This window comes from Biomphalaria glabrata, chromosome 18, assembly GCF_947242115.1.
Source record: "Biomphalaria glabrata chromosome 18, xgBioGlab47.1, whole genome shotgun sequence".
NCBI lineage: Eukaryota > Metazoa > Mollusca > Gastropoda > Planorbidae > Biomphalaria > Biomphalaria glabrata.
The window spans coordinates 1,533,243-1,548,076 of record NC_074728.1 but is presented as its reverse complement, the minus strand read 5'-3'; the positions used below and the strand labels follow the sequence as shown (position 1 = coordinate 1,548,076).

The window sequence follows — 14,834 nt, the reverse complement described above, 5'->3', positions numbered from 1 at the left end:
TTATCTGTCTGACAACAAATCTTTACTTTTTTTTATTTGTGATTGTAGAGGATGCCAAAGTGCATTGCTAACTCTGTAAAGAATGGTCTGAAAGAAGAAAATCTTAATTCTTTCAAAATGAGATAAAATATTTCCAGTGTCTGCTTGCCTTGTAAAGAAATTGCCCATTAACAAAACTAGATGTCACCAATCCAGCCAAGCAAACCATTGCATCTGGTTTAAGTCTAAAATGTAAATTCACTTTTACCATAAAATCACATTCTTTTGAATGGATTTTCTGTTGGTGCTATTATAGAATCAGGAATAAAACACCACAGGTATAATGATCATAAAATCATTGCCTAGTGACAAGAACGGCAATAGTGTTAGGGTATAAGTGTCTTAATTCCAGTGTTCCTTTGTGTCTTAATTCCAGTGTTCCTTTGTTATGTGTCTTAATTCAAGTGTTCTTTTGTTATGGCATAAGTGTCTTAATTCCAGTGTTCCTTTGTTAAAGCATAAGTGTCTTAATTCCTGTGTTCCTTTGTTATGGTATAAGTGTCTTAATTCAAGTGTTCCTTTGTTATGGCATATGTGTCTTAATTCCAGTGTTCCTTTGTTATAGCATATGTGTCTTAATTCCAGTGTTCCTTTGTAATGGCATATGTGTCTTAATTCCAGTGTTCCTTTGTTATGGTATAAGAGTCTTAATTCCAGTGTTCTTTTGTTATGGCATATGTGTCTTAATTCCAGTGTTCCTTTGTTATGGTATACGTGTCTTAATTCCAGTGTTCCTTTGTTATGGCATATGTGTCTTAATTCCAGTGTTCCTTTGTTATGGTATAAGTGTCTTAATTCCAGTGTTCCTTTGTTATGGCATATGTGTCTTAATTTCAGTGTTCCTTTGTTATAGCATTTGTGTCTTAATACCAGTGTTCCTTTGTTATGGCATATGTGTCTTTATTCCAGTGTTCCTTTGTTATGGCTTATGTGTCTTAATTCCAGTGTTCCTTTGTTATGGCATATGTGTTTTAATTCCAGTGTTCCTTTATCATGGTATATGTGTCTTAATTCCAGTGTTCTTTCGTAATAGCATATGTGTCTTAATTCCAGTGTTCCTTTGTTATAGCATATGTGTCTTAATTCCAGTGTTCCTTTGTTAGGACACCTTTATCTTGTCCATAGCTCATTCTAACATGCGCACATTAACAACTCGTTAGCAGATTCGTTAATTTATATTTTTAACTTTTGCCACGAAATCGTGACTATGTAGAGGAGAGAGTTTAGTTGTTTGAGATGCCAATAACATTGTGCCCTAAAACTTGAGCGTTTGGAGAAGCATGGTAGTACTAGGCTAATACAGGATGACTGCCTGGTCGTGAGTTGTAAGCTTCGTACTGTCTTCTCGATGGTCAAGGATGCCTTCCCCTGCCGTCCAGTGTGAGGTTTCGGCTTGTGGGCTTCATCCTTATTTTTGATTGAACGTTTGCTGCTTGCAGACAGCTACAGTGATGCCGACTGTGATAGTGTGTTTGTTTTGATTGGCTAATAGTGTATTGTGTGTGACCGTGTATGAAATGACCAGTTGACCTTCGTTGTACATGGATGAGTGAACAGCGAAGAAAGTGTGTAAGTCAGGACTATGTGGAAATGGGTCATAAACCAGAATACAACAGGATGCAGGTGTGAAAAATATATAATTGCAGTACAATAAAGCGATGTGTTAATTGAGATTATAATTATTTTAGTGTGTCTATTACATGGTTTCAGATGGACCGACTCCACACGCCACAACCGCTGGAACGTAGCAGAAAATTGGAAAAGGTTCAAGCAATCCTTTCAGATCTATACGCTAGCAAGTGGACTGGATACAAAAAGCAGAGGAGTACAATCTGACATTATTGCACGTGATCGGCCAAGAAGCAGTGCAAGTCTATAACACTTTCCAAAGGGCGGATAATGAGTGTAATGAATGTGAAATAAGCAAGTCCTTCCACACACTTCACTGCATTCTTAATAAGTTCGAGAAGTACTGTCTACCAAGAAAAAAATGGTACCATTAAAAGACATGTTGTTTTTTGCCAGCGACCTCAACACGAAGGCGAATCATTTGACAGCTTTTTCACTGACATCAAACTTAAAGCAAAGACATGTGAATTTGATTTGCTAAAAAAATTCTTTTTTAAAATATATGATAGTTGGTGGCTTAAAGAATAACAGCCGAGCAAGACTTTTGAGAGAACCAGACATAGACCTTATTAACAAGAAGGAAAATATGTCGGGCAGCTGAGGCAACTGAATGGCAGCTTAAGCTCATGAATGAATAGAGCGGGATACAAGTTGTGAATTCAGCTACCAATAGCTTTAAAAGAACAAAAAGAAATGCGAGTTGTACGTGTTGTAGCAAAGAACACAGACCACGTCAGTGCCCAGCTCATGGTGAAACATGTCACAAGTGTCATAACAATATCATTTCTCGTCGGTGTGAAGATCAAGAAGACTCCGTTGAGGGAATTTTTTTTTTTCATCGGCCGTATTGACAAGGCAACGAATGGAACTCACTCCTTACTGTTGAAAACAAACAAGTCACATTCACATTGGATACGGGACGCACAAGTCAATATTCTCCCATACAGAATCTTCAAGCCTTTAAAAAGAAAGAAACTTCTCAAATCAACATCCAAACTTACTACTTACAGTGCAGAAAGATTGAAGGTTGTTGGCAAAGCACACATTAAATGTACTGTTAAAAGTAAGACAGCCATAATAGAATTTCAAATTGTGGAGACACATTCAAAGCCAATAATGGGTCTACCAGGCTGCTAACCAATGAATTTAATCAGAAGAGTTGACATTATAGACGACGATACACTCTCAGGCTACGCAGATGTATATACAATGAATATCAACTGGTCATTTCATATAATGCCTACTCAGTCATACACTATAACCACTTTAAAAAAAACACACTTACTATCACATACTATCGCATCTTGCGGATTTTGTATGCAAATAGACACGAAAATACGTGAGAATGGTTTATCATTTATAAAAACGCATTTCCCCCGCAAAAAATAAATAAACAAATAATTATTGCGAATCATATAGATCAGTATAGATTAGTGCGTCAATGCCAGGAAATGGACTATTCTTATTATCACGGCGCTTACGCGCGAAGGTTTAAATATTGTCAGTGTCTGCATACCTTGTAAAGAAGTCGCCCATTAACGCAACTAAATGTCACAGATCCAGTCAAGCAAACCGTTGCATCTGTTTTAGATATCAATTCACTTCTAGCATGTATGCTCATTCTTTTGAATGGATTTTCTGTTGGGGCTATTACGGAATAAGAAATGAAACAGTTGAGGCATCAAGATTATAAAATCATTGCCAAGTGACAAGAACTGCAACATTTTAACATATTCTAGAAAAGTTTATGACAAAGACTAAATGTGCAAATATTTTGTAAAATGTACAGAATGTATTATACAGCTTTATGCTGTGATAATTTTTTTGATTTGCTTCATTTCGTGTATGTTACGTGCTTGAATTATTTTAGTTCGGAGTTTCGAATATAATTCTTTTATATTTAGAAAAAAACACGTTTGCCTCTCAAAACACACATTTCCATTTTGCCATGAAGGCATCTCTGCAGCTATAGCGTCATCCTTATTGAAGTCTCTCGCAGCCATTGGCTCTAAAATAAATCACAAATCTTGATTTAGTGTCTCTCGTACAATCTATGTATCGGCGATACTCGTTGACTTAGAAGACGTCTGTGTGTAAGGAAATTTCGAGACGTCCGTGTGTAGGGAAAGATCAAGACGTCTGTGTGTAAGGAAAGATCAAAACATCTGTGTGTAAGGAAATATCAAGACGTCGGTGTGTAAGGAAAAATCAAAACGTCTGTGTGTAAGGAAAGACCAAGACGTCTGTGTGTAAGGAAATATCAAGACGTCGGTGTGTAAGGAAAGATCAAGACGTCCGTGTGTAGGGAAAGATCAAGACGTTGGTGTGTAAGGAAAGATCGAGACGTCTGTGTGTAAGAAAAGATCAAGACGTCGGTGTGTAAGGAAAGATCAAGACGTCCGTGTGTAGGGAAAGATCAAGACGTTGGTGTGTAAGGAAAGACCAAGACGTCTGTGTGTAAGGAAATATCAAGACGTCCGTGTGTAGGGAAAGATCAAGACGTCGGTGTGTAATGAAAGATCAAAACGTCTGTGTGTAAGAAAAGATCAAAACGTCGGTGTGTAAGAAAAGATCAAAACGTCGGTGTGTAAGAAAAGATCGAGACGTCTGTGTGTAAGGAAAGATCGAGACGTCGGTGTGTAAGAAAAGATCAAGACGTCTGTGTGTAAGGAAAGATCAAGACGTCTGTGTGTAAGAAAACATCAAGACGTCGGTGTGTAGGGAAAGATCAAGACGTCTGTGTGTAAGGAAAGATCGAGACGTCGGTGTGTAAGAAAATATCAAGACGTCTGTGTGTAAGGAAATATCAAGACGTCGGTGTGTAAGGAAAGATCAAGACGTCCGTGTGTAGGGAAAGACCAAGACGTCGGTGTGTAATGAAAGATCAAGACGTCGGTGTGTAATGAAAGATTAATACGTCGGTGTGTAAAGAAAGATCAAGACGTCGGTGTGTAAGGAAAGATCAAGACGTCGGTGTGTAAGGAAAGATCAAGACGTCGGTGTGTAAGGAAAGATCAAGACGTCGGTGTGTAAGGAAAGATCAAGACGTCGGTGTGTAAGGAAAGATCAAGACGTCGGTGTGTAAGGAAAGATCAAGACGTATGTGTGTAAGGAAATATCAAGACGTCGGTGTGTAAGGAAAGATCAAGACGTCGGTGTGTAAGGAAAGATCAAGACGTCGGTGTGTAAGAAAAGATCAAAACGTCGGTGTGTAAGAAAAGATCAAGACGTATGTGTGTAAGGAAATATCAAGACGTCGGTGTGTAAGGAAAGATCAAGACGTCGGTGTGTAAGGAAAGATCAAGACGTCGGTGTGTAAGGAAAGATCAAGACGTCGGTGTGTAAGAAAAGATCAAGACGTATGTGTGTAAGGAAATATCAAGACGTCGGTGTGTAAGGAAAGATCAAGACGTCGGTGTGTAAGGAAAGATCAAAACGTCGGTGTGTAAGGAAAGATCAAGACGTCGGTGTGTAATGAAAGATCAAGACGTCTGTGTGTAAGGAAAGATCAAGACGTCGGTGTGTAAGGAAAGATCAAGACGTCGGTGTGTAAGGAAAGATCAAGACGTCGGTGTGTAGTCACTTAATGAACTTCTCTGTGTCTTGTCTCTGTTCTCTTTATTTGGAATATTGTTGTTATAATTGAAAATAAATTGAGTGTTTGTATTAACTACACACTTTCAATAAGGATCACGAATAAAGCAGTGTTAGTTTTACTGTTAGAAGGCCTACTTCAAGATTGTCATAAAGCAGTGTTAGTTTTACTGTTAGAAGGCCTACTTCAAGATTGTCATTGAATATGTTAGTTTATTTTAATTAGAGCTGATATCTTTGAAAGAGTTAAAATATCTCTCAAAATAGTACTGACAGTAGATTTGTTAAAAATAGAATACAACAAAGTAGCACGTGAACATCAAATAATGATGTCTTTGTGTAATGGTAATAAATAGCAATAGAACTAGTAGCTGAAGCTTCATTCTACACTTTTTAAATAAAATGTATTTGTTTAAATTTGTCTTTTATTGTAAGTTTAGTTGTATCTTGACTAGACGCTGACAAGTTTAGGGCTAGTGTCATTAGAGCTCAAAGCGGGTTGCCTTAATCAGATAGGGAAGCCAACGACGTGGTAGAGTTTGACATGCACTAGACATTGACTTTGGATTTGATTATCTTCTCTTAAAGGACGTTGTGAGGAAACAAGTCCTTTTACGTTTACAGTGTCTTTTAATTGTGGAACATTTTAACAAAACATATATACACGGCAACGTTATATACAGATACCCAACTTCACTAGCTGACTTTCTCTCTCTCTTGTTTACACACTCGTCACTTCCCGCAAGTCCCCTAACTCTCCGATACCCAACACTTGACCGTGTGTCACGGTTGACCACACAGTAACCGTCTCACAACAGTCCTCCCTGGGCAGAGAAAAATTTTGATCGTATCAAAATTTCATGAACCTAATAGTTTGGGTGTAGATTAATAATGTTTTACATCGACAAGAAAACAATGACATGTAATACAATGGCATCTTCAATTATGAGAGAACTGATAATGCTTATGAAGACAAATAAATCCTCGATAATACTTTATTGCAAGGCACATTGCCAATTGAACTATCGTAGAAAGCTTTCCTGTTATATTTTACAACTTATGTAAAAAAAAAAAAATCCCGCATTCAGTTTTTTCTATGCAACGTTAGTCTTTTGACTGCCAACATTGTCAGGTGAAAACTACACAATTAGTTCATACTTTATGTTACATCAAAACATCTTCCAAATTAAGGGAATTGTTTACTTTGTGTTTCTTTCATACGCCTACCAGTTCCTAAATGGACATCTGTCATCTATGACTACAATCAATGCAACAAACATTTAAAAAAAAATCAATTGTAGTACAAATTTAACATTACTGAATGAAATAATAAAAAATAAAAAATTCTGGAGCGTACTGTTAATTCAATCTTGACAAGACAGAGTTTAAAGTTATCTTACAAAGTATTTGTTAATTTTCTCATAAGCTGATTAATGAATGAACCTAAGTCCAGCGGTCCCTAGACACATCTTGTCAACACGTCAGCAATCACGTTGATTTGTCCCGGAATAGCTTGAACTGTAAAGCTGAAGTCTTGAAGTTTCAAAGCCCATCTAGTAATCCTCTGGTTGGCTAGCTTATTTGTATTGATATAAGCTAGTGGGGCGTGATCTGTTAGTAAGATGAATGATTTCCCAAGCAAGTAACGGGATAGTTTCATTATGCAGAACACAATAGCTAGAGCTTCACGCTCTATCGTGGAATATTTTTGTTCTGCTGCGTTCAGCTTTCTGCTTATGTAGTAGACTGGTCGTAGCGTTGAGTCACACTTCTGCATTAAAGTGCCTCCCACTGCTGTGGAGGATGCATCAGTTGCTAAGTAGAAAGGGTTTCTGATGTCTGGAAGCTGGAGTACTATGTGTCTGAGAAGACACTTTTAATGCTTTGCAGGCATTCCTGTAGTCTGGAGCTCCATGTGATCTTGTTTGACATGCCTTTTTTTGTCAGTTCAATTAGAGGTTGTTTAATACTTGTGAAATTTGCCAGGAACCGTCTATAGTAATTACATAAACCTAAGATGCTTCGGACTTGTCCCTTTGTTGTAGGTATTGTTAAGTTGAGTATCTTGCCTATGTGGTCTTGTAATGGTCTGATCGTATTTTGTTGTATTCTGTGCCCTAGAAATTCAATGTCTGTTCTGGCGATTTTAACCTTACTAAGTTTTATTGTAAGCCCGTTGTCTTGTAGTATCTGGAATACTTGTTGCAGACCAGCAACGTGTTCTTCTAATGTGTTGTGGAAGACACATATGTCATCAAGATAGAAAATGACATCTGGTCTTTTCCCTATTAGTTTTGCCATCATTCTGTTGAAGATCGCAGGTGCGTTACTAAGCCCGAAACTCATGTAATTCCATTGGTAACAACCAAATGGAGTAGTGAATGCTGTATCTTCGTCTAGTGGAATTTGCCAATAACATCTGGCTAAGTCAAGAGTAGTGAAATATTTTGCACCTCTAAGTTTAGGTATAATGTTCTCTATGTTAGGCATAGGGTATGTATCTTTCACTGTGATGGCGTTTAGTTTCCGGTAGTCTACACATAGACGCATCTTTCCGGTTGTTTCCTTTTGTTTCACTAGGACTGCTGGAGCTGAGTATGGTGATGTAGATGTATCTATTATATCCATTTTCAAAAGCGTTTCAATTTCCTTTTTCAGTATCTCTTCATGGTGTAAGGAAACTGAATATGGTTTGGCTTTTGTGGGCTTCGTATCAGTCAGTTGGATAGTGTGTTTTATGGCAGTTGTTCTACCCGGTTTATCTGTGAATATTGGCGCCCATTGAGCTAGCAGTTTATCAATATCTTGTTTAAACTGGATACTGGAGGTGTGATGTGTCTATATCTTTCACGGTTTCACAGTTTTCAATAACTGGACATGGTAATTCCTCTGGTTCCTCTATTGTTTCTATCATCATAACTCTCTGACTGTCTTGCGTGTCTTGCTTAGCGTTCGCTGAAAGGGTTAATGGTCTGGGCATGTACAGCTTCAGCATATTGATGCGAAATACTTTGTCTCGGCCTCTGATGTTTATACTGTAGTCGACCTTCGAAATCACCTTTGTGACTTGGAATGGGCCCTGCCATTTTATAAATAGCTGGTTATTTTTGTCAGGCAGCAGAATCATGACATTATCACCAACTTGTAGTGTTCTCAACTTTCGACCTTGATTTAGCTTTCTCAATAGTTCTGGTTTCTCTTTGTTTGCTTGCTTTTGGACAGTTTCGCATGCTTTGATTATATTTTGTCTTGTTTTGATGACAAGATCGTATCCTGTCAGTACGTCGTGTTCTATGTTCCTATTAACTAGAAAGTCTCTGTATAGTGACATGGGTCCCTAACAGGTGAGCCATAGAGCATCTCGAATGGTGAGAAGCCCGTTGTTGTGTGTGGTACTTCTCTGTAGGCGAACAGTATGGGGTTGATCAGCTTGTACCAGTCTGTTGGGTTGTCCTGTGCTACTTTGTTCAGCATTGTTTTCAGCGTTGAATTCAGGCATTCGCACATCCCATTTGTTTGGGGGGGGGGGGGGGGGAACGGGCAGCAAATTGTTGTTTAATATTCAGAGTTTTGCAAAACTGTGCGAATTCATTTGATTTAACCTGGGTGCCTTGATCACTCAGTATTATGCCAGGGTAACCTGTTCTTGCAAATATTGCCGTAAGTGCGTCTCCGACATCTTCGGAAGAAATTCTTTTCAATGGTATTGCTTCTGGAAACCGTGTGCACATGTCTGCAACAGTCAATATGTAGCGATGGCCTCTTCCGGATATTACTGGCATTGGTCCAATAATATCTACAGCTATCTTTTCAAATGGCATTTCACTTAAGTCTGTTGTTTGTATTGGAGCTTGCATATATGTTCCCTTTGCTCCATGTATTTGGCAAATATGGCAGGATTTTATGTAGGCCTTGACTTCTTGCGTAATTCTAGGCCAAAAAAATTCATTCAAGATTATATTCAATGTTCTCTTTACTCCCATATGTCCGGCAAACAGGGTGTCATGTGCAAGCTTTAAAATTGTTTCTCTATACTTCTTTGGAACAAGCAATTGTTGTGTCTTGCCTGCTTTCAGATGAATTTCTCTCACATACACACCATCTTCGCTTATCTTGATTAACCCTCGTCTTGGTAGAGCTTCACTTTCTATGAGTTTTATTAGATCTGGATCATTTTTCTGTTCACTGACAAATTTTTCTGTTTTAATCTGTAGTGGGTCTTGACCTTCTGTGGCGATTTCATTCGGGTTGTTCACTTGATTATGGCTTCTCATATCGCTATTTTCTGTTTCTGTATTTTCATTGTTATAAGGAACTTGTATGTTATTGTTTGTATTTAGCACGTCTTCTGCTTTCTTCTGAGCTCTTGTAGTAACCATGGAGCATTTCTGTGTGTATTTCTCTTTCCACTTGTTCAATTCTTCTACTGTGCAAGGTTTAGAGCCTTTGATACAGCCAATGATAAGGCCAATGTTGTCAGGCTTATTGTCTAGTACTAAAGCCTCATGCCAACCACTGATGAACGGTGTGTGTATGTTGATACGTGCTACCAGATGTGTAGTTATTTGACCAGTGTAACCAACACAGTCTTGTCTTCTTTCGGTGTACTCTTGTGGGTTGACGTATTCTTTTGCGACTAAAATTGCCGTTGCACCTGTATCGTACAGTACGTTGGTCATCTGTTCTCCCACGAAGCCTGGGTATACCTGAAGTTTATTAGTGTCTTTGGCAGCAAATGCTCGATCTCTAGGTCTGTCGTTCCAATCTTTATTGCGTCGGTTGTAGAAGCAAGTCTCTGTTGTGTGGTTTGTTCTACCACAAATTTGACATTGGAAACGAACTCTTTGCTGATTACGTTGATATTCTCTATTCCTGTAGGTATATCTGTATGTTGGACTCATTTCTTCATCTTTGTCTCTTCGATATCTATAGGTCGGGCTCATTTCTTCCTCTTTCTTTCTTCTTCCTGTATATGGTGGGCTTTTATCAGCGTCCTCTCTTCTATATATAGGGCTTGAAGTCCGCATTCTTGCAGCGTTGTTCACCATAAAAGCTGATGCCGCAGTTGGGTTCTCTCTTGCTAACACTTCCCTTGGGTGTGCGGCCTTATACTGCCTTAGCTGTGCTATCAGACTGCTGATGGTCTTTGGCTCTCCGTGACGTATGTTTTCACATTATTATTGTAAGCTTCCATCACAGCGTCCATTATGATGTGTTCTCTGAGGGTTTCATATTTGTGATCCACTTTTGACAGGTCTACCCATCGATCGAAGTAAATCGACATGTTGGTGACGAATATTTGTGGATCGTCGTTCGACAGAGGTGTCGACTCTTTTAATCTCCTTCTGTATTCGTAACTTGTGGAGCCAAACTGTCTCAGCAACGCCTCCTTCACGGCCACGTACTCTTTTCTTTCTTCATCTCTCATTTGGAGACAGATGTTGATGGCTCTACCTTTTAAGCGCCCCATGAGGCTTCTTGCCCATTCTGTCTGTGGGAGGTTGCATGATGTTGCTATATCCTCAAATCTCAGTAGATATGAGTCAATGCACTCATTCTGGCTCTCGTCAAATGGAGACATTCACGGCAACGTTATATACAGATACCCAACTTCACTAGCTGACTTTCTCTCTCTCTTGTTTACACACTCGTCACTTCCCGCAAGTCCCCTAACTCTCGATACCCAACACTTGACCGTGTGTCACGGTTGACCACACAGTAACCGTCTCTTTTTCAGAGAAGTCTGTTATTTATAAGATAAGAAGATGTTATCTTTCAGGGACGTGCAGTATCGATGAAATGTTTGCGTCATTGTTGTCTGGACCCATTAGAGAACAAATAAGTAGTTCAGCCCTAATAACTCGCTACATCTCACCTTCGAATAATTGACTCACAGATTTTTGTATTGTTATTGTTGTGTATAACAAGCTGAACTGTCTCAGCAGACAACAAACATAATAACCATTTATCTGTCATTATGTGAAGCACGCGCAGCGACAAGCATTAAGTCTATCTAGAGTTGTAACTAAAACCGCACACTATCTGCTTGGTGTAATTAGATTGAATTATATTCATTTGATTGGCTGAGTCATACGTAAGTTTGGTTTTCTACTGAATTATTTCTAAAAACATAATAATTGAACCAAAAATAGAGAGCAGAAAAAAGTCTTGCGAAAAAAAAAATATAAATAAACTTCCAAGAGATACGCGTGTGTTTGTCGCCTGGCCAGATTGCGCGGGAGACTTGGTTACAGCGGTGTCAGAATATTATAGACTCTCGTGTAGTTTTAGTGTTGAAATCATTGATCTATTATTACAATAATCAGATTAATACATTTTATCATCATCTTAGGCCTACTTGTTAGTCATGTTTGCTGTTATATTGGTACTTTAAAAAAAAATTCTAACAAATAAAAAAGGCATTTAAAAAAAAGACAAATTAGCTCACTATTTTTGTATTGTTGGACTGTAGTTTTGAGGTAAAACATTGATTGCAGGTATAACCTATATATAATAAACAGCATCAAGCTTACATCACTTCAGTTTAAATTATCACTTGCCCATTAAAAAAATAATTAAGAATTCGTAATTTTCTGTTAGCGTATCTGGCCTCTGTATTCTATTTCTAATATTGGCTCACGAGGAGATCAGAATATGTTCAAGTGTGTGTAAAACGAGTTTTATGAGTGATATTAGACTCAATCATTAAGTTCATTGTTCCGAACGCTGTTTAATCCTCTAAATGTATGACTACTTCCAAATGTACACTATACTTATGAAAGGAACTAACAATAACAGCCTATTCGCCATAACTGTCATGCATGTGCAATTTGGTGAATTTTTTCTATGGTCCTCAGAGTCTGAGCGTCTTCTCCTCATGATCCTCAAATGTTACATCAATCCAGTCATATCGATCGTTGGTTTGGCTGCCAATAGTCTAGGGATGATTATCCTTTGGCGAAGTGGCCTCGACAAAGCTTCTAATATTCTTCTCTTCGGACTGACAATAGCTGACAGCTGCTGCATGTTTTTCACCATCAACATCGCCGAGATGCTTCTCTTCTTCGACCCAAGTAAAAAGTTTAGAAATGTTGCTGGCTGGCAGTACGATCGCAGCACGGCGTTCGCACTCTACCTCTTGAGGTCAACGTTTTACTTTATCGGTAACTGGGGAGCGTACGTCAACACTACAATCCCAGCCATAATTACATTTGAGAGGCTGGCTGCCATATTTTTACCCTTGACCTTTAAGAAATACATCACAGCCAAGTTTGCAGGGGTCAGTGTCGTAGCCTCGTTCTTGTTCTGGCTGCCAATATCTCTCGTGTATGAAGATCTGACTCCGTTTAACTATGTGCCTATTTCAAACGGTAGCCAAATCGGAATCTGGACCGTTTCAGAATACTACTCACAAAGACTGGACATCATTATTTTGATGTTTAACTACATCTTCGACTTTATGTCCTCTTGGATTCCGGTCGGATTCATTGGGGTAGGATGTCTGGCTATTTGGGTCAAGGTCAAAATAACTATAAAAAGACGAAGACGTCTGCAAGCCTCGTTCCAAGGTTTGAAGACATCTACAAGAACGACTCGAACTCTTCTGGCCACGTGTTTAGTCTTCGCCACTACCCATGCCCTGTATTCCGTATTGATATATATTTTTGACATTGACTTTTTCCTGTACCAACAAAATTTCCTGGTGTATGAGCTGATGCATTTGATCTATGTCATAAATAACTCCAGCAATTTTTTCGTCTACGTAGCGATGGATAACAAATTATGGATCATATGCAAACACATTATTTTTAAGGAAACGTATTAAATATTTTTTTAAAGTCCATTTCTTATGTTGTAATGATATTTTTTTTTCGCCAAGTTCTTCAGTCAATAAAAGATTTTTTTTCCCCGACCTCTCAAAGTTGTCTAACATTATTTTAAATCTAGTCAATTGAATGTAGAAATCTAAACTAAAGTACGGGGCTAATATTTTCCAAATAACTTAGAAATGAAGGCCTTATGTATGGGATACCCCCAACTTTTATTTTACGTATCACTTTATTAACTTCATTATATATATATATATTATATACATATACTAGCAGTACGCACCGGCTTCGCCTGTTGATTTGTTCATAAGCTTTATATATTGTTTATTATGGCTGGAACACACCTTTTTTTTATTTTAATAAGCGGGCAACATTTTTTAGCCCGTGACTTGTTACAATGAAATTTTATGGCCCGCTCTCTCTTTCCTTCTCTCTCTCTCTCTCTCTCTCTCTCTCTCTGATCCCTGGAACCCACATTTTTTTTTATTTTAATAAGCGGGCAACATTTTTTAGCCGTATTCAGTGATGGATTTGCCTAACTTTTAACTACTAATCAATTAATAATTATCGATGAAATACAAGAAAAGTCATATTTTTCTCCACACTGATAAAGGTGCCGGTACGCCGTACCGATGCGTAGGCCTACCGTCACAAAAAGCACTATAGGCTTATATAAAGTAAATATCATAGATTTTTGTTTTTCGAAAGGGACACTTGGAGATGTATTGTTAAGAAGACCTCGGGATATATATGTGAGACCAAGAGGAAATGTACTGCCGAAGACATACCTAGACGTCAGAAAGAGAACTTAAACTCACTACAATTATGTCTGAACTAGAGTTGGCAAATTATGTAGGTCACACCAAGGACTGCGTAGTCACTTGAAATACTGCATTACTCTTTTCATTCTGACTCGAAGCATTATATCTAGATTCCATACACTTACCGAATGTTTTACATTATCTGCAATTTTGTAGATAATCTACTTCCTAGACCAAACCTCCCTCGCCTAATCTTACTGAATAAAGCCTATATAGTGGTTTTGTAGTATTTGTTATTTCGTTACAATATACTAGCCTATTCGGCATAATTCTGGGCCTATAATGAAGATGCTGTCATTCATACCGATGGTGGTGACTGATAGTACCATTCATACAGATTGTGGCAACTGACAGCACCATTCATACAGAAGGAGGTGACTAATAGTACCATTCATACAGATTGTGGCAACTGACAGCACCATTTATACAGATGGTGGTGACTGATAGTACCATTCATACAGATTGTGGCAACTGACAGCACCATTCATACAGATGGAGGTGACTGATAGTACCAATCATACAGATTGTGGCAACAGACAGCACCATTTATACAGATGATGATGACTAATAGTACCATTCATACAGATGGTGGTAACTGACAGCACCATTTATACAGATGATGGTGACTAATAGTACCATTCATACAGATTGTGGTAACTGACAGCACCATTTATACAGATGGTGGTAACTGACAGCACCATTTATACAGATGGTGGTGACTGTTAGTACCATTCATACAGATGGTGGTAACTGACAGCACCATTTATACAGATGATGGTGACTAATAGTACCACTCATACAGATTGTGGCAACTGACAGCACCATTTATACAGATGATGGTGACTAATAGTACCATTCATACAGATTGTGGCAACTGACAGCACCATTTATACAGATGATGGTGACTAATAGTACCATTCAT

At 38.3% G+C, this 14,834-nt stretch overlaps 1 protein-coding gene across 1 annotated transcript; it reads left to right on the top strand.

The window, feature by feature from the left end:
* The first annotated feature begins 12,004 nt into the window (after positions 1–12,004).
* Positions 12,005–13,087, top strand: LOC129924003 (uncharacterized). Its single transcript, XM_056017587.1, has one exon. The coding sequence runs from the start codon at positions 12,005–12,007 to the stop codon at positions 13,085–13,087; it is 1,083 nt and encodes a 360-aa protein (XP_055873562.1).
* The last annotated feature ends 1,747 nt before the right edge of the window (positions 13,088–14,834 follow it).